General features: G+C 40.1%; 1 protein-coding gene across 1 annotated transcript in view; it reads left to right on the top strand.

Moving 5' to 3' along the window:
- Pou6f2 (POU class 6 homeobox 2) overlaps positions 1-22,291 on the top strand; it is a 398,663-nt gene that overhangs the window by 158,354 nt on the left and 218,018 nt on the right. Inside the window, 2 exon segments of the mRNA XM_042695117.1 lie at positions 12,984-13,075; positions 16,468-16,696. Coding sequence (XP_042551051.1) covers positions 12,984-13,075; positions 16,468-16,696 — 321 coding nt within the window.

Below are 22,291 nucleotides of genomic sequence, written 5' to 3'. Positions count from 1 at the left end.
TAGTGTAATCTTTAGACACCTGTTCTGCTAAGACACTTTTTCTCTTCTTTCTTCTTTTTGTTGTTCTGTTTTCCTTGTTATTGTTGTGTTTCTTCCTGCTCCTCTTCCTCCTCTCTGTCTGTCTCTCTATTCTCTGTCTCTCTGTCTCTCTGTCTCTGTCTCTCTCTTTCTTTCTGTCTCTGTCTCTCTCTGTCTCTCTCTCTCCTTCTGTTTTGGTTATAATATCATGTAAATAACTTCCTTGATCTGATAATCTGACTTTCTAAAGTCCAGATGCATTTGACTCTGCTCCATATTGTTTTTATTGATAAATAAACCATTGATGAATTTCTGGTCACGTTATCCAAGAATCCTTTACAATACTGCCCTACTTGGTTAAAATGATATCTATTCAATGCTGCTCTCTGCATCTTAAACCTAAGAGAGAAAGCTGTCAGACAGGCCACCAGAAACATATGAAATGTTCTGCTTTTAGCAACTGCCAGGCCAAGTTCTTGGTTAGCAAACGTTTCTTCTTGAAGATTGCACCATTGTTGACCTCTCTCATCTGACTGAGAGCCCTCAAAATGGAATTTGACCTTTTTAACTAAGAAAGAATAAAAACACTCTTGACCCTTAGACTGATACTCCACAAGACCCTGATCCTATGTCGTAGAACAGGGAGGATTTTGTGGAACATGGGTCTGAGCCACAGCCATGCTCAGCATGCTACATCAGGACAAAGCCAGGGCATGCTGTGATGACAAAAACATCTTCAGCTCACAGAGGGGCTACATGGACCCATCTTGGCTAGGAGTGGACACGGACCTTATAGCAATTATAGCCTTAGCCTTGCTTTGTCTTTCCCAATAATTCTTTTATAGATGAATTCTTAAATCTTCCATCAGAAGCCCCCTCCCTTCCATCTTCTCCTTAATGAGATGCCTGTGGTATGTATTCTCTCTACTTTGTTGAATCTATAACCAAACCTGGATCAACTACACAGTGGTCTGTGGCTGAAATGCATCTTTACTTTTTTTTTTAAATTTTCTTCTCAAGGTGATGTACAGAAGGGTTACAGTTACATAAGTAAAGTAGTGAGTACATTTCTTGCTGAACTTATTACCCCCTCCCTCATTTTTCTCCCAGTTTCCCTTCCCTGCATTAATATACTTAAACATACAGTTACAAGTTCAAATATAACTGACAGATTGATACACAATATAGTTGAGAGTTGAAATTGTCCCCCCAACCCCGCAAGTTGCCTAAATGTAGATGAATATTCCAGCTTCTCTTCCTCCCTCTTGAAGAAAGGAAGGAAGGAAGGAAGGAAGGAAGGAAGGAAGGAAGGAAGGAAGGAAGGAAGGAAGGAAGGAAGGAAGGAAGGAAGGGGAAAATTGGGGATATGGGTCAGTTACTTACCTTTTCTGAACTTGAGTTCTGATGCTGTGGTGTTGATGTGAAGATTACATAAGATCAGATTCCCAACTTGGGCCTCTCAGTAGTCAATGCTTTTCTCTGATAACTTCTTTTTTTCCAACTTATTTCTTCTGAATAAGTAAGATAACTTATCCAACTACTGTATCCTAGTCATAAATTCTAACTCACCAAATCATGAGAATTTTGAGTTTTTATAATTTTCCCAATTTATTCCATTGTCATTTTATATGCATAGTTTATTGCTATATGGAGGCCAGTGAGTGCTGACAGCAGAATTCTCTTTATCCTTCTTAATATGCATATTTAAGGTAAAAGTGGAAGATAATAGGTGGTATGTGTCTTAGAGAAATGGTAGTGGCATTGGTAGCCTTTCTTCTGTCTTAGTGCAGCATCAAATATTCAGTAGTTTTGCACCAACAGTTTTTCACTTTTTTACCATTGTATTTAAGGGTTAGCTCCATTTCTTATTTTAATTCCAAAACCAAAGTCCACGTAAATGTAGACTCAAGTAAACTTTAGACCAGGCACCAGTGACTCACACCTGTAATCCTAGCTACCTGGGAGGTTGAGATCTAAGGATCACAATCAAAACCAGCCTGGGCAGGAAAGTCTGGGAGACTCTGATATTCAGTAAATCAGTGAAAGTTGGAAGTAGAGCTATGACTCAAGAGCTAGAACTCCAGCCTTGAGCACAAAAGCTCAGGAACAATATGTAGGCCCTGAGTTCAAGCCCCAGTACTAGTGTGCATGTGCGCGCACATGCGTGCGCACACACACACACACACACACACACACATACACACACACACAAATGGCCAGAACAGAAAGGTCTGGGAGCATGGATCAAGTGATAGAATGTCTATCTTATAAGCTGAAGGCACTCAGTTCAAACCCCAGTACACCAAGGCTGCGAAGGTGGCTCAGAGGTAGAATGCTTGCCTTGCATGCATGAGGCAAGCATGGGTTCGATTCCTCAGTACCACATAAGCAGAAAAAAGCCAGAAGTGGCACTGGCTCAAGTGGTAGAGTGCAGAGCTGAGGGACAGCGCCCAGGCCTAGCGTTCAGGCCCCACGACCGACAAAAACAAAAAACAAAACAAAAAACAAACAGTAACACCAAAAGAAAAAAGAAAAGAGATTTAAAAAATATTTGGACTTAGAATATTTGTTTTATTTATAGCCCAAGTCATGCTTTTGGGAATATTTATATAATATATGCTCTGATATAGACCCCAGAATGAGTTAATAAAACAAATGGAAATCGCTATGCATTTGAGAGTGTACTGTAATGGAGTTAAAATAATAATAAAAATAATCTAAACAAGTTCTGTGGTGCTTTTTTTTCTTTGACTTTAAGTGGAACAAAATCTACAGAACAAGAGGACCACAAAATAATGTTTTGCTAAAAGGATTAAAGAATATGCCCTAAGTCTATTAGTGCTATAACACTCGATGAATGCACTCTAGTTAATAGCATCTTTTAGCAATAGATACTTTTTCAATTACAGTGATGATAAGAAATAAATAGACTGAGGGAGAGAAAAATGGTCAGAGACACGAATTGGCCTAGTTCTTTAGCAGTTTGGATTTTTATAACCAACTATCAGGAAGGAAAAAAAGAAAAAGAATCTCACTGACAGTTTGTTGATAGAATCTTAATCTGAGTTTTCATATTTGAGACCTACTTAATCTTGTTAAGGATATAATATTTTGTTCCAACCTCTCCTAAGAAGGTTTTGTAGGTCTTTGATTTGTTCTTAGAGTATTGAACAACTTCCTTTCCTCCTGAGTAATTTTGTGTTGTCCTGCTGTTATAGAGGCTCCATTACTGTAAGGGGCTGCTAACTAGGTGTGATGCTACAATTTCATGCAATGTAATTCCTCTGGGGGTATTTCCTTTCTGTCCTTCTCTGAGTTCCAAATGACCCCACTTTCCCCAATCTGGAGTCGTACGCAAGAGTGATTGCAAATGCTACCCTTTCGGAGTATCTTTGCAGAAATGTAGTTTTATTTCCGCTTTAAAGGATTGAACATTTTCATTCTCCCTTTTTTAAAGTGGCGCTCTGACTACTTTTGCAAAGGATGTGGTGTTCTGAGAGCAAATAAGTGCAATGGACGGTACAGACTCTAATCTTCATGGACCCTCACAAATGGAGAGGTAAAGATATGGCTAGGGAAGAGCAAGTGGGCAGGAAAATTGCCATAAATCACAGCACAATGTGATGGGGCTAGACCTGGCATCCGTTTGGTTGTGTTATAAAAAGAATAAATACGCTTCCCTTTTTAAAGGACGGTCACTCTTTCTGCTGTGAACTTCTGGGCTGGGCCTCCTCCTCCCTAGGTCTGAGTGGCACAGGGTTGGAAGTATCATTGAAAACTTTCCTGTTTCTCTGCGTTCTTGAACTTCTTCTGGCTCCTGTGAAATAGGATTTAAGACTTTACTGCTAATATTGAATGAAAGTTAGGAGACTGGGGTACATTTATAATTTCACTACTACCCAAGTTTTAAAAAAAAAGAAAAAGAAAGGAAAGAAGGAGGAAGAAAGGAAAGGAGGAAGGGAGGGGGGAAATAGTTATAAATTCAAAATTAGTGCATCTCATCTCATAGTTTGCTGTGGTCTGAAATGCCTGCAGATTTGATTGATGTGTAGATTCCAGTGGGGGGGGAGGGGTTCCCTAAGACCCAGGTGCCTGGGCCGGAAGTTTCCTTTTCTTACCAGATCCAGCCAATTCCCACACTTCTGATCTTTGAATATGAAGACTTGAAACTAAGAATGCAGCTACCATTTAGCTTGGCATTGATACTGTTTCAAAGAAGATTGGGGTTGTTTATTTCTTAGGAATTTTGCCAGAAGCATTTGAGAAAAGGAAGGAAGGAAGGAAGGAAGGAAGGAAGGAAGGAAGGAAGGAAGGAAGGAAGGAAGGAAGGAAGGAAGGAAGGAAGGAAGAAAAGAAGGAAGGAGGGAGGAAGAGAGCGAGGGAGGGAGGGAGGAGGGAAGGAAGGAAGGAAGGAAAGAAGGAAGGAAGGAAGGAAGGAAGGAAGGAAGGAAGGAAGGAAGGAAGGAAGGAAAAGGAGAAAGAGAGAAAAAGAAAGAGAAAAAAGAGCCCACACGGAACATGTGTTTCTAGCTCAGTCCTGCCCCTACTCCCCACACACATACTTCACCTTCATTTCCTCCCCTTTGCTGTCATTTCCTGTCCTTTGTCTCCCACTTGCCCAGGCAGGGAACCTACAGTGTGCTGGGTTCACTTTTTCTTAAATGTGGAAGACAATATCTAACCATTTTGATTCTTATACCTCCAGTCCAGCATTTTTCTGGTTAATTGAAAACAGAATCTCTCAGACTTTTATTTAAAAAAAAAATAGTTGTACTATCTTACGTAGTTGTCCAAAGGAGTTGACATTCAACAAAGCATCTTATGAATACAGTATGCCTGCATCAATGTTTCCCCGTCACCCACCCCTCCCAGCAAACCCTCCCCTCGTTTTTCTTAATTTTGTAGGACAATTCACTGAGGGTTTTTTTTACTGCATTCCTCGCCACCCCCTACTTCTCTTCATTCATGGCAGCCTGGGCTGACTAACCACAATTACAAGTGTGAGCCACCAGCTTTTGGCCTGGTGTGTGTAACTTTAGAAGTGCCTTTTTAGATCTAAGAAACTTTGCTTGTGTGGACACACCTTTCCAAGAACACATCCTCAGACGTAAGCACAGCAAGCGGAACCCTGTGGAACCCTATGTGTCAGCCCACTGCAGGGCCCCCTGTGGGCGCCCTGTGGATCCTGTGTCTGCCTGCGGGCGGAGCCTATATCCCCGCTTCCTCCAGGCGCATCCCACCTCCATCCGGCACCACCTATAAAATCTGTGGGTCTCATTGCAAGAAGAAAAGGCAAGTTCATGAAGGAAGTGGGGGGGGGGGAAGGTGAATCACAGTCCAAAATTCAATGTATATCCTACCAAATCAAGAAAAGTGAGGGAAGGGGTGGACTGGGAGGGGTGGGTGAGAATGTTGAAGGAGGTGACATGAATTAAGATGCACTGTATTCATAAACAGCCTTGTTAAATGGCCACTCCTTTGTCACTTAAAGATACTAAAATATTAAATATATTTTTTTTACAAAATAATGCAAGTTCTTGCTATGAGACTGGAAAAGTAGTTTCCTTTTTCTCAGGGTCACCACCTCAGTGCATCCCAGAGGGACACAATCTCTCATGACTGCCATCTACCCCCCCTGGGATACTGTGGATCCCAGCTGGGTTGGGAACACAAAGCCCACAACCCTCCTTCGCTTGGGTCAGAATCTTTAAGGAGGATGCTTAGTGTCTAGGGAAACCAGGGGCAGAAAGAGGGCACCTGGTCCCTATGCTGCCCCCATGAGAAGAGACAGCCCTAGAGTACTGTGAGGGTGTAAAGCTCTGGGTTCAAGTCCTGCTACTGGCACACACAATGAAAAAAAAGTTTACATAAGCCATAAAAGATGTGTCTACATTGTTTCAGCTCACTCTGGTATCTCACTCTATCAGTTTAAGAATCCTAACTCATGACACGGTCATAAGCATCAATATCCATACATGCATATGTATATACACCTATGTGCACAGGCCAAGGCCTGGAGCCTTATGTAAGGGTGAGAGATCCTGTAAGGACAGCCTTAGTGGAGGGCCGCCCTACCCCAACGCCATCCATCTGGCAGCAGTGTGACAGGGAATTTTGTGAAAGTATGTTTGATGATTCTCTTTCCATCTCTCTCCAAGAAGAAGTATTTACAGAAATTGAAACCTTTATTGGCTAGGATATCACAGAAGTCCAGCTCTGCTTTTATTAGATGGAGGTGAAAATAAATGATAAAAAAAAAAAACAATTGTTGGAGGAAGACTGAAGGGAGATTCAGTAAATTTTGAAGGAAAAGAAAAGGCTTCCAAACCTCTGCAGCACACTGAAACTAAATCCATATGTACAGCAGAAATATTTTTTTCTTTTTATTATCTTTAAATAGTTGTACAAAGGAGTTACCATTTAACAAAGCAGTTTATGAATATAATATGGATGGATCAATGTCACCCCTTTCAACATTCTCACCCATCCCTCCCTTACCCATCCCTTCCTTCACTCCTTAATTTTGTAGGGTGTACATTGGCTTATTGATTGCATTCTTCCCTTCTTCTCTTTTTCACTCATCTACCCCTTTCCCCTTGGCCCCACTTCACCCCTTCTGAGTACCCACTTCCTGGTGTTGACCTTAGCTGAACTTTGATTTTGCTTTTTAAGGAATTACACTGTTTGAGATCTCCCTTGAATCTACCACAAGAAATGTTGTTAAATACTTTTTGGTAAATAATAAAAATATCTTTAAATAAACAAGTCCATGTAAGGGATATATAGGGTTCCTTTTATGCTGTATCTAATCATCCTAAATTCCTCCTCTAATTTGTCGTGTGTACATGAAGACTTAAAGCAAAGATCAGTGCTTGGAATCACTGGACATCTAGACTTCTCTCTCAAAGAAGGTTGGACTTTTCTTCACCAAAAGCCTAAGAGTTCCCTGCCAGAATGAAAGAATCCATTTTCTACATGGCTATTATCAAAGATTCTCTGTTCTCTGTGAATGAAGTTGCAAATACCTGACACTGTAATTTGCAAAAACACATAAACCCCCATATGAATTAATGAATATTTAGTTTTGTGAAGGCAAAGTCAGAATCAGACTTCTTGCTTTGGAGCATCAAATTCCATCAAGAGTCTGTATCATGTTCTATACGTGAGCACTTGCGTGTCCAGTGTCATAAAGAAATCCTGACTGGTAATAAAGAGAGGCAAACAGTGGCAGAGACTCTGAAAAGACTTTTATAGACACCTCCACTCTTTTCTTGGCATTTAGTAATCTTGGAGAAATTGAAAGGAAAGGAAGTTTAATTTAAAGGGGCCTTCTGCCCGTCTTTGCTGGGGTTCGCCTGCCCAACATGAAATAATAATGCATTCAACTGTCCATCTTATAATAAGTAACCTTTGTATCACCCCCATCATTGGTGAAAACCACAAACAGGTATGAAATACTAGGAAGAGCCGAGAGATCCCTGTGACCTTCGTGTGATTATGTTTGTGCTAATGTAAAGAGGAGAGATTCTGCACTCAGACATCTGAAGAACTCGAGTCATTAAAAATGAATTGATCGTTAGCACGGGAATCTTGTGCACTGTGCTGTACAGAAAGGGATGTCCGACACATGGGAGAATATCCCGGATGAGCAGATCAGATTTGCAATTGTGTTCTCTTCTTCCTCTGTTCCATTACCAGGTGCTCTTACAATGGTAGAGGCTTAAAGCTTCTGAGTCTACCTTCTTAATATTAAATATCTTGTGTGTGCTTCTTAAAGTGACTTATTTTTGAAAACAGACTGTTTTATTCCTAGAGTAACCAATCAGTGCTGAACCTGGCTTGCCTTTATTCATACAAACCTGTTCTTCCAACAAGGGGGGAGGGAGAATAAAAGGATTTGCAAAACAAAAATGAATTTGCTCTGAGGATCACAATGAGTTTCAGCAGTGATGATCTTTTAGAACTGAGCTTGACTGAATTAAAGCAGGTGGAGTGCGGGTAGTTCTGACTTAATGGGAAGTGTTGGGCTGTGGCCCTTCTTAGCTATGCTGTCCCCTTCTCATCCACACAGAGCAGCGGGGGTCTGCAGGCAGCTCTGTGAATTTCAGATGGGCCAACATGAAGGAAAGATGGTGTTGAAGGAAAAGGTTCTCTGATAAGCAGTCTATACTTTTCTCATTTGCGGGGGTTGGATGTGAGTGGAGGGGAGAGTCCTGGGGCTTGAATTCAGAGTCTGGGTACTGTCCCTGAGCTTTTTTGCTCAACGCTAGCACTCTGCCACTTGCTTTTTGGTGATTAATTGGAGATAAATATCTCACGAACTTTCCTGCCCAAGCTGGCTTTGAAAGGAGATCCTTAGATCTCAGCTTCCTGAATAGTGGCATGATCCACTAGCACCCTGCTCAAGCAGGCATTTTTAACCATTAAAAGTTAGCATTCTCCATCCTATATACCATCCCAGCTCAGCCTTTCAATGTGTACACTACTTATGATCCGTTCTTTCCCCTAAGCATTGCTTCTCTATATTTAGGAAGAATTAATACCTATGGCATTGCGATTCTGAGTTCTACATTATTATTTAAAACCAGTTTGGGCACTCCTTGAATTACCTTGGAGCAAATATGAACTATAAAACACAAATATTTGAGAGGCTCTTCCCCTTGCTAAACTGGGAATAAATCAGGTTTACCATGGGAGAATGCTCACACGTACAGAGCCCGTGGGAAGGCCATGAGGTCATGTCAGCTGAAGATCTCTGCAATTCATGTGATTCTATTGTTTCAAAGAAAGAGACATGAAGCTGGGTGCGAGTGGTTTATGCCTGTAATCCTTGCTACTCAGGAGGCTGAGATTATGAGGATTGTGGTTAGAAGCCAGCCCAGGCAAGAAAGTCTATAAGTCTCTTATTTCTAATTATCTACCAAAACATCAGAAATGGAGCTGTGGCTTGAGTGGTAGAGTACTAGCCTTTAGCACAGAAGCTCAGAGACAGTGCCCAGGCCCTGAGTTCTGTCATCAAATGACAGAAATGAATCTGCAGCACAACCCCAAAACTTTGAGATCTTACAGTTGAAGGACCTATTAAGGAAGGCAATGGAGGATAGGAGAGGAGACTAAACAGTAAATGGTGAATAAATGTGACCAGTGCACATTATATTCAAGCATGCAAAGGTCTTAATAAAACAAGGTGCTTGGTACCATTAACATATGCTAATAAATCCAAGTTTTGTTTTCCCAATTGTGCCCATTGATATAGATCTAACCTCAGATTTTCTGCTAATGTTTATAGAGCAAAATGTTGCTTCAAATCTCTGAAACCTTTAGAAGACGTCATTTATTTATTCTGACCACAGGGCTCCCTTTTGGCTCTGAGAAGCCCCTGTAGGAGATCTGCCTTCCAGCAGACAGATTAGCTGATGGTCCTACAAGGTTAAGTGTGATACATGTGTTTGGGGAAAATTGAGATGTGCATTTAGAAGAAACATTGCTTTTTGATCCAGGCAGGAGAGCATACATAATCTCCTCCAGAGGCTGTGAAAGACTTCATTTTACACACAAAATTGGGTAGAATTGCCCCGGACTGCATTGAATATGGTTTTTGAGAAATAGCTAGCCCCAGAACATGCTGTTAAACACCAGTTAAGGCCTCCGAGCAACAAAGAATAAATGTAAGCAAATGTGATCTGTGCACACTTGCAAAGAACAAATGTACACCCTTGTTGACAGAGTCTCTATATGGAACCAACCCTAAACACTACAAAGTCAAAGAGGGACAGACATTCTTGAAATAGGACACTGAGGGGACTGGCATAATATTGACATTTGTAAAAATTAAGATAGATACAAACTGTTTAAAAACACTTTCCAGCAGGAACTGGATTATGGGCTCACTCTTGTAATCCTAGCTACTCAGGAGGCTGAAATCTAAGGATCGTTGTTTGAAGCCAGCCCAGGAAGTTAAGTACAAGAGATTTTAATCTCCAATTTAACTCACAAATACCCAGAAGTAGAGATATGGCTCAACTGGAAGAGTGCCAGCCCCTTGAAGTAAAAAAGCTAAATAAGAGTGCAAGGCTCTGAGTTCAAGCCCCAGTACCAGCGCGCGCGCACACACGGACACACACACACACACACACACACACACACACACACACACACACACAAATGCACTATAAAAGAAAGGGATTTCCCATTTTTCTCTGTTGTAAAATTTTCTTTTCACGGTCTAGTGTAAAAAAGTACATGTCTGACAACATGAGAAAAACAGTCATTTAAAAAGAAAATAAATTCTGCATTTTTAGCCATTTTTAAATTAGCCTAACCTGAAGATTTGACCCAAAGCATCATTTGGGGATTCCATAAGCTTTTTAAAGTACAGAAAATTCTGCTGAGAATTTTAAGGTAAAATAAGACTTATATTTATAAGATGATTTCTTTGTTGCTTTGTATGTCCCTCCCCTATGGTATAACCCCTGTTTTAACTGTAATTGATGTTGGTATACTTTGTGGAGGGGAAGAGAAAACACAAATTGTTTAAATAGGGATACAGGTGGACCCATTGCAACAATGAGATGTACAAGATGCTATGTCGGAAAACAAACTTTATAACTTTGGCGGGGGCAATAAGGGGGATGGAGATGGGAAGGGATGGTAACAGAAAACAAAGGAGGAGGCAACAATGCTTGATAAGAAATGTACTCATTACCTTGCCCATGTAACTGTAACCCCTCTGTACGGTATTTTCACACACACACAAAAAGACTAAGTAGAAACTGTGAGAATTACACGGCATAAGGCCTTCCCTAACAAAATGTTATGCTTTACAAGTGTAATAGCTAAATCACACGTATAAAAAGTCTGAGAATGGTCTTCTGCATGTTATATGGAAATGGCTGGCATCTTTTGAAGGGTCGTCATACCCTTGTTATTAAATGACAGCGATCATTAAAATGCCAAACATATTTTGACAGAATTCACTTTATAAAATGTCAGCAAGTCTATGTTTTTATTAGTTTGCTCCAAATCAATTTAGAAATTTCAATAGAATGCTTGTAAGTATTCCCCAAGCAATGTCCATTCCTGACTTTCTGCACACACAAAAATATTACAAATTAATCAGATTTCCAGATTTCTGCATAATGGCTTTCCACATTTATTGCTTAATCCTATTATGATATGCTGTTTTGATTGACACATCACAATGGAGATAGAAGTCAATTGAATAATATGTAGCAGTCAATTTTATTTGTAGCTTAATGTGGTGAAGTATTTTTTGCACATTTCCATTATTTATAAGCCTGTCCCTTTGGAGACTCTATAGAAGAATTTGTTTTAAATGAGCCAATAATACCTTCTTTAAAATTTATAAGTGTGACAGAATCATATCTATTTTTTTTCCCTCTGTTCGTCCATAGCATGCCAGCAAACAGGGTCTGAATTGTCTTCCATTTGCTAGTTATAGGACAAACATCAGGAAAGAGAGATCTTGTTAAAACCTTGCTTGGAAGGGGTTCACACTTACCCATGAGAAAACTCCAAGAAAACAAAAGGCTACCAGCAAGGCAACCTTCAAAACTGGCTGACAGTTTTGTTTCCTTCTTTATGCAAGTATTTGTTTCCAAATTGTTTTTTTACTTTAAATTGTTTATTGTTATTATAAAGGTGTTGTACAGCAGGGGTACCTTTTCATAAGTCAGGTGACAAGTACATTTCTTTTAGGACAATGTCACCCCTTCCCTCGCTCTCTCCCAGTTTTTCCGTTCTGTTCCTGCCCACAAGTTATATAGTTCATTTTCAGATAGAGTCTACTGAGTACCATTGCTGCATTTGTTCATTCTTGTCCCTCCATTTCTGTTCCTTCCTTACCCCTCCTCAAAGACAGAAAAACAAACAATAAAGAAAAAAAGAACAAACCTCTTGTTTCCATTTTCCTAGAACTCATTTCGATCAACAGTATTTTACATGATCAGAGGCACAGAAGCATTGCACCTTTGTGTTCCTCCATTAAGATTGTCCTCCTTTGGTCTCAGTGTGTGTGAATGCCTAGAGTCCTGTCTAATTGATCAGGTCCTGGTGTATTTTAGATCTAGCTTCCATATATGAGAGAAAACATGCACTGTTTGTCTCTCTGAGCTTGGCTTACCTCACTCTTAGCATGATTTGTTCTATGTCCACCTGTTTCCCTCTTCTGATAAATTCTTAACCTCTCTGGTCTGTCCTGAAAGAAAACACATGAACACATGCTGGGACCATTAGGAATCTACTGTTCTGATGGAATGGCCCTTTTCCTTTTTAGGGGTATAGACATCATCCTTGACTAGGACATCAGTTGTGTTCAATGCCCAGCAAAATGGCCCTCTGTGGAATAATGTGGGTCTTCCCTCTTTTTGGTAGCCCCAAGCAACTTCTTTTGCGAGATCTGTATTCCTTTTAGGATGTGGGCTAAAGTGGGGAAATGCTTTATTTCTTAGGAAAGGGAATTCCAAAGCCTCAGAATCTGAAATCTGATTGAAAGAGGATGTGGAGCACAGAGGAAAAGGGGACAGCGATATTTGGGGATAATGTGGGTAGGTAGCCTTGGTCACGTCTGAGATCTTACTTCCCTTCGCTTGGTGCCGACAGCCCAGTTCTGTTGTCTGTGCATCAGGGATCCTGTTTCTCACGTGTAAGATGCACTGTTGGGGACTGAGTCTCGAGGTACCACCTAATCCAAGCCTATTACTGCAGCTGGTGCCATGTTTTACCGACTGTCCTTGGGTCTCACCCCTGATCGCTTTGGCCATCCTGAATCCTCTTCACATCACTCATGCAGGTGATGAATGACCTGAGCACTAGCGCGCTTAACAAGCCATTGTCATGTCTGTGCCTTGTGCTCCGATGACTTTGTGACATCGCAGGCCACGGGGTCATCTACACTTCCCAGGCTGGACCTTTTACTAATGGAATACTTGCCTTTTGAATTCCAGGGGCTAGAGGAAGCGCACCGCTCTCGGACCCAGGCACTCCTGACCACCACCAGGCAGGCCAGACACACCCTCCATTTCCTGTTGGGTCACAGGTTAGTAAGCTCTCATCTGCTTTTCACCACAATTGCATTTAGTAGGACTTAACCATCTAAATCACCAAATAAATAATCATGAGTTAAATCTAATTAACTCCAGCAGAGCTATGATAGTGATAAATTTGTATAAGGGAAGCTATAGGGCTACATTATTTATTAAGTACCATGGAGAAAATATGTGTTTGCAAAACTCTTCCTTCTTCTCAAAGGAAGAATTGGTTTTAATCATTTGGAAACATTTTCTCTCTCTCTCTCTCTCTCTCTGTTTCCTCCCTCCCCCCCCCCCAAACCCTTCTCTTTCTGTGCTGATGTCTACCAGTCAGTTTTCTCAAAAGTAAAACTTTAATGACTGGAGTGCAGAGAAAATTAAGTTATTTCAACCTTACTATAGGCTTTTTTTGAAATACAAGATGTGATTTAATATAAAAAAGTTAATGCAATTTTAATGCAAGTTCAGCTTATTAGGTTTGACAATACTGTACATCACACATAGCTCCTGCATTAATAAAGAAATACATTCATTATTTTTTAAAGTCCAATATTTTTTGCAGCCTGGTGTGGGTTATATGGAGATGTAGAACACAATTATAAATAGCTGGGCTTATTTTATTTATTTATTTATTTATTTTTGCCTCTGTTGTCCAATACGAAGCATTTAGTTTATCTTGCTTTTGTGGGAACCGGTATTTAGGTCTTTCTATCCCTGCTTGCCGTCAATGGTCTTCCGAGACAGCTCTGTGCAGGTGCCTAGCAGAAGTCCATCTTGGTGTTCTTATCTCTATCACCACCCGGTGTCCCCGAAAGTGCCAGATCCCATCGCCCATCCCCATGCCCAGGCCGCTCTATGTCTGTGGGCATGAAGCCAAGGAGACATCTATCAGGAAGCCAAGTTGGGCAGAATTGTGCATCAATGTCTTCTTGTGTTGTGTGCACTGTGCGTGCACATATGCTCTGAGGGTCTCTCCAGAGGGGACACAGGGAACAGCAGGTGGCCAAAGAGTGGGTTCAGCCCTTCCCACTCCTCCCTTATCTTCAAATGGAACACCCCGCCCCTCCTAGTCTTCTCCTTGTATTAGAGAAAGGTGTAAAGCGAGTCTAGAGTGTCTCCTAGACTTGGACTGGACCTCTACACACAGGAAATGCACTGCTAGTCTCACTGTACTTCGTTGAAGGATGGTCACACTGTTAGCATCGTGGCTGGCTGCTATATACCGAGCTTTGTACTGTGCCCACCTTTAGTTACGTTTTCCTTTACAACATCACTGGACAAGGAAGCTGGACCCTCCCTAGAAGAGAGGCTTGCATAGGAAAGTTGGCCTGGGATCAGGTTTCACATGGCAGCAACCACAGCACTGCAATCGACGTCCTGGACAATGGGCTGGACTCTAAGGTCAAATGTCCTTGGTGGTCATCTCTTGCAGTCAGAGAGGTGCTTCTTGTGCTACTCTGGCACCGGCCCTCCCCAGGCACCGGATGTGGGGTTTCGACCAATGACTACTGGATTAACTGTGCACATAAACAAACATTTTGTTGTTGTTGTTTTGTTATTTATGGGCTTATGTCAGTTATGGGGGGGGCATGGAGATTTCATCCTTAGGTCTTCACAGGTGTACACCATCTTCCATTCCATTTCCTGCCTGTACCTCACTCCTTGCCCCCTTCCCAGTAAGAAACAACATCCCTAGTAAGTTCTCTTGTTCCTTTTCCATAGGAAACAAATGACTGTATAATATCCTTTTAATTGGGCAGGGAACCTTAGAGTGATAGCAAAAGAAAAACATTTTATCTTAAAAATCTGAAATTCTTATTTTTACATTCCATTTTAGATCTTGTACAGAGATCCTTTGTGCCATTTAATAATTGTCCATTTACTTAAATATCCAGTTTCTTTTCATATATTTAAATATGTATAATATTTTATATTAAGTTATATGTGCGCACATCATATAATATGTATATGTATATAATATACAATATATAGTATAATATATAATAATATAATATTATATATACATATATGCATGCATATATGTATATAATATGTATTTATAATATTGCATGTAAATATATTATATTTTATACATGTAAAATATAAATATCAAAATATATGTGTTATATTTATATATAAAATTTTAATTATATTATATAAATATATGTACAAATATATGTGCCATGTACATATGTAAATATATTTATATTATATATGTACAATATAATATTTACATATATTCTTATATTTATACATATAACACATTATAAAATATGTGCATATATTTTATTTATATAACATATAGTGGACTTATATAGTATACATTTATATTATATATTACATTTTAATATATGTGTAATTTTTTATATTACACACATTTTCTATTTTTCTGAAGTGTCCCAATGATCTACTTTTGTAACCCTGTAGCAGACCAATTAGATTGGTACTATAGCAAACTATTTTTCTATCACTTATATATTTTAAAATATAGTGCATATTTTCATGCATTTATCTATTTTTCTGTTAAATTCTATCTTCAAGTTCTACCCTAGAAGTGCATTCTGAGTCAAAGAGGGATGGATATATTTGCAACTCTCATACCTATTTTCAGGTTGCTTTCCTAAAGGATTAGTGTCATCCAGCCCCAAGTCTGCATCACAGTGCCACTGTAGACTTACCAGCATCAAAAAAAAAAAAAAACTTTTACCTTATTTTTGTTAATTCAAGAGATGAAAATAGTATTTCATTGCTGCTTTTGAACCCCCAAATCCCACCCATTTCAATGAATTCTTTCTGAACCAATAGATAACAAATCATGTAACGGCTTCAAATACATGTGTTATAATCAAATGAAAATTTATTGAGATTGTAATGTACAAGTGTAAGGTGCATGTGTGCATGTGTGCATGTGTGTGTGTGTGTGTGTGTGTGTGTGTGTGTGTGTGTGTGTGTGTGCCAGTACTGGGGCTTGAACTTAGGGCTTCATGCTGGCTGGCACTCTACCACTTGAGCCATAGATCCACTTTAAGCTTTCTGCTGGTTAATTGGACAAAAGAGTCTCACAGACTTTTCTGCATGGGCTAGATTTGAACTGTGATCCTCAGATCTCACCCTCCTTAGTAACGACTACTACAAGCATGAGTAATCTTAGCTACCAGTGCCCAACTACAAGATACTAGTTTTAAAAGTATTTGAACTCCCCAAACCAAGTAAAATTTTCCAATGAGATATAATTTCAAAACATTTTCCACACGAGATAAATCACTTTTTCTGGGATAGAGCGTTTCTCTGTTACTTATGGAACTTTCTGATCCTGCTAAGGTGGGGGTGGGGAAGAAGTGTTGAAAGCCCATGTCTTGTTCACTGTAAACTGAGCAGGAATTCTCTTGTTTTCTTGTAGCCTCTTCTGACGGCACAGCAGTTAGCCTCTGCTGTGGCCGGCGTGATGCCAGGAGGCCCACCAGCCCTCAATCAGCCCATCCTCATCCCCTTCAACATGGCTGGACAGCTAGGGGGTCAGCAAGGCCTGGTCCTCACCCTGCCCACAGCGAATCTCACCAACATCCAAGGGCTGGTAGCAGCAGCTGCAGCTGGAGGTATCATGACTTTGCCATTGCAAAATCTACAAGGTAACTCATGTGTCCATGTGCTGGGTGGCACTGTACCCATTCATTGGCCAGGGTTCTTAGGAGTGGATAAGAAAACTGCCTTGAATAATGGATGTGGTTTAGAGAACTTCTACCCTAGAGCAGAAAGGCTTGCAGAAGAACTTCTCTGTGAATCCTGAGCTTGCTTAAGCCATGGGCTTTGTCCACTCTTATTTCTTCATGTGAATACAGAAGTCCTTTGGGTCTTCTGGAAGCACTTAGGACTAATCATTGAAAGATACATCAAGCATGTAACTGTAAACTTCCTATGCTGGCATTTGAAGACATGAGTTATAATCTCACAAGTTCTTCCATGCACTGAGAAAGTTTAGTTGTGGCCTCTTTGTGGGGGATATTTGTTGAAGGACCTCAAATATAAGGTATTATATGGGACAAATCCTTCCATGATTATTGCCAAGTAGATTTTAGGTTTTCATTATACAACAGATGTATTATTGTGCATTATTTTTGTAATGAGAAAAAATACTTGTATAGTGAACTTTCTGTGTTAGGCATATAACAAGACTATTTTTACTCAGGAAGGATAATCCTCTTGAGATAATGAGGGTTTTGACTGTTTCTTAAAATATTTTGTAACATTGGCTGATGGACTGCATTTTCAAAAGACTGTTAGAGGAAGAATTATGGTAGAAAAAAATGGTCTGAAGACAATAGGATGCCTTACAACTCTGCAAGAGTGTTTATTTGTATCAATGTTAATAATTTTTATTTTTGCAGTTCAGCTAGGTAAGTCATCAGAATAACAATCTAAGAGACTTCGTTAGTTGGTCAAATGTCAGGGCTCTGTATAATTTATTAAGAGCATTAGTCCACATACTCAAAAATGGACCAGGTAAGAAATGGTGAACTCTGGACCTCTTTCCACCCATTGTTGCCACTTCTTGACTCTCATTTTAATGTTTAAAATAAAGTCTCTCTCAATTGTGCCAAGAAACCTGCCATTCATAAATCATGTATGTTCAGGATACACTAATGCACAAACTTTGCTTGTTTCGAATTTGAGTGCCTTGGAAATCAGGAACTCAAGATGAAGCAAATAACACAGGAATACACAAGGTGAAAGCAACGGCTACAAAGTGTAGGGAAAGGCTTTTTAATGTAGGTGGATGATGAAATCTTAATGAAGAAGTGGGCATTAACAAAAAGCAGCCTTCCATTTGGAACATTTGTGCTTATGGGAATATTGAATATGATAAATAAACATAAGCACTCAAGGTTCCTTGGTCATGAATTAATCCAGCTTGGTTAAAATGGACACTAGAGTCAGGGTCAAAAATAAAAGTCTTTGATATCTTTGTTATGTATGGTTGCGTATTGTTCAGGAACTTGGTGTCTATTACTTTAAGAGTTCAAGGTGGACCTCTTCATTCAAGAGTTTTCTTTTGCCAGGGCATGGTGGTACATACTTGTAATCCTAGCACTTGGGATGGAGAGGCAGGAGAATGAGGAGTTTGAGGTCAGCCTGGGCTACACAGTGAGATCCTATCTCAATAACAAACCAAAACAAACGAAAAAAGTTTGTTTTTTACATTTGTTTTGGGTTTTCTTGTTAACATCTAATTTATGAGGTAGTTTATGATTTGGAAATTGGTTCTTCTTGGTTCCTTGACTTTCAGAAAATGAATCCCAGGGCTGTGACCTGAGTAAGTAGAGGCAAGCAAAATGTTAGGTCTGTTTATTTCTTCATCTTTCTGACTCAACTTTCCATTAGCCTCCTTTTCTGAAGTGTTAGAGTTGATGGCCATGCTCTTGCTTACTGCACAGGTACAAGCATTTCCCACATTGTCTACACATTTGAACTTTCAGTGATGTGGAAGGGAGTCAGGGATGTCATCAGAATAACTGCAAATAACCAGGGTATGGAAACTATAACCTGTGCTAATTGACATCGAATCCTCTCCCAATGCCTTTCTCTTTATTAACCTATCAGAGTCAGGATAAAAGAGATTTCCATCTTTCCATTTCTTTGAAATTTTCTCTTCACTTCAGATCATCCCTCATCATTTCTTCACCACTCAGATTTCACTAGTCTAAGAAATTAACCATTACGGTTGGCTGGAAAGAGAGATTTCCCAGAGCACAAAATGGTCAGAATTAATATTTGGAAACTCACAAACAAACTAAATTTCTCAAATGCCTTGAGAAATCCAGAGACAACAAGAAGTGTCCAACATGCCCAAAGCCAGTGTCCACCACTTGAAGTATAACACCAGCTGCCATCTTTGTGATCTAGCAGCCAACTCCACGCTAATTCCATCACCTTCAGGTGACCTGTTGCTGTCTGTGATGATCTGTGTGTCTGCAGCTGTTCAGTTTCTAAGGATATAGCGCAGGTACTGAGGGGATAGTGGGTGGATGGCAGGCAGGAAAATTATCTGAGTGTTCTTGGCCTGATTTGAGGCTGAGCCAATCTAAGATGTCTCCAAGTTATCTTCTCTCTTAGGGATAGCAATCATACAAATGGGCTCTTGGTGCCTCAGCAGAAATCCTTACACACATTTATGTGGTCAGAAAATGGGACAGAGGGACCTTCTCCCACAGCCTCCTCTTTCCCCACTCTCCCCCAACTACTCTATCCACAATAAACACATTATTTCTCACCGCAACCCCAGGCCAAGGCTTTCAGAGTCTTAAGATGGCTGGTAAGCCTGATCGTCTCTAATCGGCTCCTGCCTTCCCTAGTGATTTTATTAAACAAATTTTATTGGTGGAGTTTGAGAGGGAGAGATTGAAGTGTAATGCACACAGCCTGATTGTATTTTCTTTTTTCTTTTTTTTTTTGCAGTTTTTTTTCTTTTTTTTATTGTGAAAATACTGTACAGAGGGGTTACAATTACATGGGCAAGATAATGAGTACATTTCTTATCAAGCATTGTAGCCTCCTCCTTTGTTTCCCCTTCCCATCCCTTCCCATACTCCCCCCCACACCAAACCCGCCCCCTCCTCACCAAAGTTGTAAAGTTAGTTTTCCACATAACGACTTGTACATCTCATTGTTGCAATGGGTTCACCTGTATCCCTATTTAAACGATTTGTTTTTTCCCTTCCCCTCCACAAATTATACCAACATCAAATACAGTGAAAGCAGGGGTTATACCATGAGGGAGGGACATACAAAGCAACAAAGAAATAATCTTATAAATATGTTAGAAACAATCGCATGAAAGAAAAGAACATTTGAATATATATCTTAAGGTTCATTTCCCTAACATCAACTTATCTGACCTTTTCTGCTTGACTCAGACATATACTAGTTATTGCAAATAAGGGAAACCAGGGACTGGGAAGGTGGCTCAGTGGTAGAGCACTTGCCTTGCATGCATGAGGCCCTGGGTTCGATTCCTCAGCACCACATAAGCAAAAAGACAAAAAAAAGGCCGAAGTGAAGCTGTGGCTCAAGTGGTAGAGCGCTAGCCTTGAGCTGAAGAGCTGAGGGACAGCGCCCAGGACCAGAGTTCAGGCCCCACGACCGGACCCAAAATAAATAAATAAATTAAATAAGGGAAACCATGGGACCTATGTTTCTTTGGGCCTGGCTTATGTGCCTGTGTGCCATACTTACTCCAAGAGAGTTCTTTCTTTTTTCATTGTGAAGTGTGAAGCTCTGATTCATCAAACTATCTCGACCAATGGGAAAGGTCTCTGGTCATTCTATAGCCTTCGCATCTAGCTGGCCAATCAGAACATTCTTCTATCTCAAATGCTACAGATTTACTAAGAAAAAAAGTGGTTTCCATACGTTGTGTGTGTGTGTGTGTGTGTGTGTGTGTGTGTGTGTGTGTGTGTGTATACACACGCACAGGTACTGGTACTGGGCTTGAACTCAGGGTTTCTCACTCTTAGCTATTTTGCACAAGGCTGTTGCTGTACCAGTTGAGTCACATCTCCTTTGTTAGTTTTTGCTGATTAATTGGAGATAAGAGTCTCGTGGACTTTCCTGCCTGGGCTGGCTTTGAACCATGATCCTCAGATCTCAGACTCCTGGATAGCGAAGATTACAGGTGTGAGCCATCAGCACCCAGCAGCATCAGTTTCTTAATAAGTTAGAATACAGGGATAAGTTTTTAAAATATTTTCCTCCTTACTAAAGTGATTCCTTTACATCCTCTTCTAAAGAACATAGTCTGGCTCTCAGAGTTTGGAGACTATGATTCACACTTGTATTTAAATGAGCACTCTTACCTTGAACCTGCATAAAGAGCAGCTCTCCCCTACCCCCAATCAGAAGAAGTCATATTCCAGTCTCCTCTACAGTGCCAGCATCCACCTCATATCCACCTCACATCAACTGCCAGGAAATACAGAATCTTGGGCTCTCCATACTCCCACTGAACCAAATCTGCCATTTCTCCTGGTGATTTTTCTATGAACATTAACATTTAAGAAATAAGGATCTAGGAAGATTTTTTTCCAAAATCATTTGAAAAGTCATTCCCTTCCCTTTACTGGTTAGCTTAAAAGAAAAACTGCTAAAACTACAATGTGCAACTGATTTAGAGGAAAAATAAAATGAATTAATAGTTGATCTAGCAAAGGAAAATCCTTTTTAAGGAACTTGAACAAATGTGTCAGTCTTTTGCTTTTCTTAAACTTAGGCAGAAAATATGAATGTAGGCATAGGTGACCTGGACATAAGATGTAGCCACAAAGAGATGTGAATTCCAGAAGGTTCTCATGGCACAGGCCAGAATGACCCACTAATCATTGCAAGCAACATAAATGGAGACTATAAATGTGCTCTGTAGCTGATTTATACCAAAGTGTGAACATTCCAGTTAAGTCAAACACAACATTTAAATTAATGACCAAAAATACATTAGAGCTTACTGTCTAACCTGAACATGGAAAAGCAATTAGGTTCAAGGCATGTTTAAAAATTTTTTGAGGGAAGGAATGACATTGTCCAAAAAGAAATACACTCTTTACCTGACTTATGTAACTGTAACCCCTGTGTACAACATCTTTATAATAACAATTTAAAAAAATTTTTCAAGTGGCGCTGTAGTCCAAATGGTAGAGCGCTCACCTTGAGCTGAAGAGCTCAGGGGACAGTGCCCAGGCCCAGAGTTCAAGCCCACAACTGACAAAAAAATAATTATCTTTTGTTGTCATTGTATTTGATTTTGGTACCCTGTATCTTGTATATACCTTTACTTAATTTGGGGAGGGGAAGGGGAATAACAAAATGCTGAAACAAGGACATAGGATGACCCACTGCAACAATGATACTCACAAGTCACTATGATGGAAATGATCTTTACAACTTTGGGGGAGGGGTAGTGGGAGAGGTGGGGGAAGGAAGGGATAGTAGGGAAAAAAAGGAAGAGGTAACAAGAAATGTACTCATTACCTCACTCATGTAAGTGTAACCCCTCTGTACATCATCTTTACCATAAAATAAAAATTTAAAAATCAAAGCCTAGGATGCATTTCCTGCCCGTAGCTATAGCAGAGAACTCACCCTGCTCTCCTTTGCTTCCTTAGTCCATTTTGAGCCACTATTATAGAATACCTTATGGTAGGTGTTTTATAGAGAAAAGGGTTTGCTTAGGTCAT

Source organism: Dipodomys spectabilis, unplaced genomic scaffold (genome assembly GCF_019054845.1).
Source record: "Dipodomys spectabilis isolate Male_0828 unplaced genomic scaffold, ASM1905484v1 ptg000178l, whole genome shotgun sequence".
In the NCBI taxonomy this organism is placed as follows: domain Eukaryota; kingdom Metazoa; phylum Chordata; class Mammalia; order Rodentia; family Heteromyidae; genus Dipodomys; species Dipodomys spectabilis.
The sequence above is the reverse complement of the archived record's forward strand: the minus strand, read 5'-3'. Positions and strand labels throughout refer to the sequence as shown.